At 41.2% G+C, this 5,829-nt stretch overlaps 1 protein-coding gene across 1 annotated transcript in view; it reads right to left on the bottom strand.

Moving 5' to 3' along the window:
* Positions 1-3,296: 3,296 nt before the first annotated feature.
* Positions 3,297-5,829, bottom strand: part of rmdn1 (regulator of microtubule dynamics 1) — a 13,472-nt gene continuing 10,939 nt past the window's right edge. Inside the window, exons 7-10 of the mRNA XM_008297633.1 lie at positions 5,180-5,267; positions 5,068-5,098; positions 4,819-4,952; positions 3,297-4,297 (exon numbers count right to left, since the gene is read on the bottom strand). Of these exons, the coding sequence (XP_008295855.1) occupies positions 4,256-4,297; positions 4,819-4,952; positions 5,068-5,098; positions 5,180-5,267 (295 nt within the window). The 3' untranslated portion in view covers positions 3,297-4,255. The remainder of the gene's footprint in view (positions 4,298-4,818; positions 4,953-5,067; positions 5,099-5,179; positions 5,268-5,829) is intronic.

Genomic DNA, 5,829 nt, shown 5'->3' with positions numbered 1-5,829 from the left:
TGAACAGATGAATGAAAGTCCTTTGCAGTGAATGACAGCCTGACAACTGGAGCCCATGAACATAACCAAATGCTGAGCTTCCTCCTTTGATTTGCTTTGCTGAACCTTTTTTTGGAGCCTTTGTTTGCATCAGGAAGCTCTTGGGTCACCTTCATGCTATGTCTTGGATCATAACCATCAGTGCTCTCCTGCCAGTTTTGATAGAACTGTAAATTCTGTTTATTGTTTGGGATCTATTTAACTATATAATTAGAATTTTCACATTTTAATGTAGAACAAAGCCTGCAAATGAGCACAGTCCAGTAACTTTGGTATGCAGCGTTTATATACTCAGTGAATAGACTATCCTGGGTATTTATCCCACTTCATGAACTGAACTGTATCATATTCAACAGTTTCAGGATGGTTCACAGACATTCTCTCTTTTTATTTTGATCTAAAATCACTTTCTAGACATGAGATGTGGTTCTCCAGCTTCTACCATCAACTGTACAATAACACTTTGAAAGACATTTTTTATTTGAAGCTCTCGCTCATCTGTACAGTTTGAACAGATCAATTATCATCAACAACAAATCCAAAGTTTGATAAGGAAACGAGTCACAGATGTTAAATGTGTCCCCTCGCATGCTTCTGTCTGTGTGGGGCTCATGTTCTCTCTGTGACTGGGTGGGTTCTCTCCAGGTGCTCCGGCCTCCTCCTGCAATCCAAACACATGTGTGGAAGGTTTCCTTTCATGCATCCGCAATAACATTTCCCCGTGCATCTATCTTCCATCATGTAGATTCACATCCTGGCTCTGTTCCTCATCTGGTTTCTTTTCCTGATAGGATCCTTGTTATCCTGTTGGTGGTTCTTGGAGAGAATAAAAACACACAGAAAGTAGCTCAGAGATAAATAATTGCATTTGAACCGTGTCTAACCTTGTTTGTAACTAACGAGCTCATGTGTTCATGGAGTTTCCTTGTGTTTGCTGAGCTGTCATGTCCTGCTGGTCCTGGATCTGTTTCCATCATTTCTTCTTTTAAATACTTTGGGGTCCTGGAAGCTGGGATCTTTTGCTGTGTCGGTTGGAGTTCTGAACCCAGACGGAGTGTAAATAATAAACAAATAAATTTTGAGCCCTGAGGGGAAATTCACAAGCTGCCCAGCGGCTGTATAACTATATAACATTATTAAATTATCTTTATGGACTCCCAACTTTAAAGTGATGAACACATGAATACATAAACATTATAATCCAATCAGAGAGCTTCTATATTCTCAAATACACCATCGTTCTGCATAATAGATGCCTTTACATTTGGCACTTTAAGTATATTTTGATGTAAATTCTTTTTGTACTTGAGTATAAATTTCAATACATTATTTGTACTTGTGAGTATTTCTACACTGTAGTATCTAAATACTTCCTCCATCACTACAAACTGGGGAACATTTTGTCTTTGTAACTTTTCGAACTTACATTTGAACATGTTTGGTACATGCCACGTATGATTTCCTGCAGCACAGAAATTCTAAAGTCAGTTGATTTGCACACAAACTACTGTAAAAGTATCTGGATATTTACTATAGTGGACAAGTGGGGACTAGTTTGGGTAAATGGTCTGTTGGAAGTGCAGCAACGTCACAAACCTCCTTCATCTGGAATAGAGAGATACAACAAGTAACTAAATAATAAATACTTCAGCATATTGATTACAAATATTTTACAAGATTTTGTAAGACTAAGACATGTTGTTAGTAGGGAATGCCTCCTCATTGTGTCACTGTAAACTACCAACCATGAACCAAAGGTGCCACCTAGTGATGACAACAGACAACTGTTTGTATGTAAATACTCATTCAGTGGTGAAAAGTAACTGAGTACATTTACTCACAGACTGTACTTCAGCACAGCTTTGACAAACTTGTGCTTGAATGTTTCCATTTAATGCTGCTTTATATTTAAATTCATTACATTTTAGGGATAGATATTGTACTTGCTTCTCCACTACAATCAGAATTTAATGAAGTCACACATGACAATATATCAGAACGACTAAACCAAAACCTTACTTTAATATTTTAACTACATTATGATGCTAATAGTTGTGTACTCTTACTTAAGTAGGATTTTTTGTTTACTTTTAATGGTCATCAACACAGACATACTGACTCATTCACTGCGACTCACGTGTATCGATGCACAGAGATAAACATGTACAGTGCACAACAGAAGTGAGAACACAGATTCTCAGTCCTCCAGGTCGTAGTGATCCTTAGTATGATTTCAGTATAATACAGACTTGAGGAAGCCTCTTGGATGAGAGGTGTAATGTGTTCAAGAACCAGAAACGGTGGCAAACCTTTCCAAAACCTCTCCATGATGACTAAAGTGTAGCTTTCAGGGTTTGAAGAAATCTTTATTTTCTATCTCTTCGACATCAGTGCAAAGATATTTGCAAGGATGATCAGTTACAACTTGAGGGAGCTTCAGTTTGGAACAGAGAACAGAGGAGTGAAAAAGCCTGATGTGGATCTGTACGAATCAAATGTGGAGTGCACCATAGCGATGACTTCCACAGGAATCTTTTATTCTGCAATACAACAATAGCCATCCATCCATTATCTATACACTGCTTAATCCTCACTAGGGTCATGGGGGGCTGGAGTCTATCCCAGCTGACTCAGGGTGAAGGCAGGTTCACCTGGACAGGTAACCAGTCTATCACAGGGCTACACTTAGAGACAGACAACCAAACACACTCACATTCACACCTACGGACAATTTAGAATCACCAATTAACCTCAGCATGTTTCTGGACATTATGGGAGGAAGCTGGAGAACCCGGAGAGAACCCACGCTGCACGAGGAGAACATGGAGACTCCACGCAGAAAGATCCCGGTGCCTCCACTGGGACGTGAACCGGCGACCTTCTAGCTGCGAGGAAACAGTGCTAATCAACTGTGCCACCCTGCAGGGGATTCTAACCAGACAAACATCGGCTCAGTTCTGCTCAGTTTTTATCAAAATATTTAACGTTCAATAGCAGAAACACACTCGACAACGTTCACACAGATGTGGAGACTGTATACGAGGCAGTGCCCCCGTTCAGGTCAGTCCGACCTACCTGTTAATGTTGCTTACGAGCTGCTAATTAGCAGAGAAAGCAGGCCTGAGGCAGCAAAAACACGACTGCAGGACTGTTTAATGAGTACTAACTGGAGTGCTTGAGCTGGTGATTCTGGTCTCGAACAATGTGGTGACTTTCTTTGTTAAAAACTGTAAAATAATCTGAGTACAACAACCCTGTGCATTTTAGCCTCACAAGACTTTGCATAAGAGTTTTATTTCCGCAGACAGCTGTGAACAAAAGTTTATACACACATGTAAAGTAGAGGCCAGACCTCTTCTACTCAGATGTTTTCTATCAAACTGTAATCAGGCTTTTCCGCTCCAGTGGCTTTAATGTTTAGTTAAACCCTCTGGATGCACACTCATGAAGGCGTCTCCTGATTGGACGATGATACGTCTCCCTTCCGGAGAATGTTTTGGACTTGGCTCGATGTTTTGAAGGAGAAGCTTTTTATAATCCTCCCACTTTGCTCGTGCCCTTCCAGGCTTGCTGACTCATCCCTTCTTTTCAAGAACGGACCGCATTAAAGCGTCCGCATCCCTCTGACGGCTCTGCTTTGTATTTTCAGGATAATGAAGTTCTCCTTCCATGGACACCTCTTTGGACTGCGTATCAATCAGGGTCCAGATGCCAATTAAACACTTGGAATCAACTCCTTTTCATCTCCCTCATTTGTCATGACATAATGAGGAAACGGGCAGCTCACCAGGAAACTGCTCATCCGTTAATTACTTTTGTGTAAAAAAAAAAAAAAATGGCAGCAAATCCTAAAAAGTTGATATTTTTTTAAACGCCTTGAATTAAAGCTGAGGTTCTGCACGTCAGTCAAACACTGACTGCTTCATCTCCAACGCACTGCACAGAGGAAAAACTACAAAAGCTGCATCGCTATCCAAATAGTTACGAGTGTCTGTGTCTCTTGTTTACAGCTGAAATATCACACGTTGCATAATTGAACTGGATGACTGGACTTTGTTTTATTATCTCTTGAAGGCATGAGTGATTTCTGTGTGCAAAGCCACTGACCATTAAACTGCATTATTAATAATCTTAACAAAATAACATCACGTTAGCAGCGGTTAACAGTCCAAAAGTGCTAAAAGGCATCACGTTCCATTCAGTGGAAATGGGAGCTTTATCCGAGCTTCTTCAGCAGGTCCACAGCTTCTTTATGCACCTGCAGAGGAACAAACAAGGACGTTAACGACAGCCCGGCAGCGTATCAGTGTGTCAGTTAAACTGCTGTGTGCTACATTCAGAAAGCTATCAGTGTTTGTGTGATGACCCCTGAGGTCATCTTGTATCTTGTGGGTGGTTCCAGTTCGTCTATTGGTTCTGTGAGTGGCTGTTTGAGGTAATCAGGAGCACCTGTGACACCCAGTGGGTTCCTGGGTTAATTAAGGGCTGCCTGCAGTCTAATCTCCCTCTACTCTGCTTCCCACCACAGGTAACACACCGGTCTGGTTATGCGTTAGTTTTCTTTGTTCAGGATGTTTGCATTTACAACATTTGCACAGACATAACTCATGCAAACATCACGCACACACACCACTGACTCTATGTACTCTCACAACCCCATACTGGTTTGGTTTTTAATTTGGTGTAATTTAAGTGCACAAAGACAAGCTTTAATTTTTGAAACTTGCTGTGTCTCTCCTTTTGTTGCAGCTGTCTTGAGCCGGGTCGTAACATTTGTACCTCTTTGTCTTCCAGTGTGTGAGCGGGGTACTCCTTAGCTTTCGTTAGCCACAGCAGCGCTTTCTGCTGGTCTTTCATGGCGAGGTACGTCTTCCCGAGCATCAGCAAGTTCTTGCTGTAGAAGTTTGGATCAACTGAGAAAAATAAAAACAGACAGAAATTTGTTGTAGCAGTTTTTTTTTGTTTTTTTTTAATGCAGTCTTGAATTCGCAAAGACTTTCAGCCAGAGCCAGCAGCAGTTTGTTTTACCTTCCTCAGCTTTTAGGAAGAATTCCAAAGCCTGAAAGACAATTTTAAAAAAACAAATAAAGACAAAGGCAAACCACAAAATAAAAAAAACAGAAAGACAGATCATTCCTACCTCCTCGTATGTAGACGTAGGTGGTGATGCGAAGATCACAGCCGCCACCTTGCGTTGATACCACGGCAGCTCGGCAAAAGCAAAACACCTGTGAGGGAGAGGAGACTGTACGTCGGTTGATCCATCACAGAATGAAATATCTCAGCAACTATTTTCATTCAGGATACCAAGAGGATGAACCCTCATGGCTGCTGTGTTGCGATATGTTGAAAGCAGTGAACACTACAGCTGCTGAATGTGAGCATGTTGGGCTTACAGAGCAGCTAGTAGACCTCCATTACGATAACTAACCTCAACGTTGCCACCAATAATCAGAGAGGAGCTCAGGATTGTGGACGGTGCCTCACACAGTTTTAGAATCGTCTTATTTTAGTTTACTTGTTTTTCATTTTTATCTCAATTTAGCAACATATCACACTTATATCTCGTTGCTTTTTCTTACACTGGCACTGCATGTCTTCTGTTATGTAGTTTTTCTGAGTTCTATCTTATGTTATCCGACAGCGAGCTGGGTCCTCATCTGATTGGTCGATTGGTGTGAAAGCACAGAACCCAGGGCTCCGTCTGATAGGTTGAAATGTTTGCACGCTGACTGTGAATGCATGTTCGGTGTAAATAGAACGATTTTTATCCCATTTCAGGCAGTTATT

Source organism: Stegastes partitus, unplaced genomic scaffold (assembly GCF_000690725.1).
Source record: "Stegastes partitus isolate 25-593 unplaced genomic scaffold, Stegastes_partitus-1.0.2 Scaffold1231, whole genome shotgun sequence".
NCBI classification, from domain to species: Eukaryota; Metazoa; Chordata; class Actinopteri; family Pomacentridae; genus Stegastes; species Stegastes partitus.
This window is presented reverse-complemented; position numbering and strand designations above follow the sequence as displayed.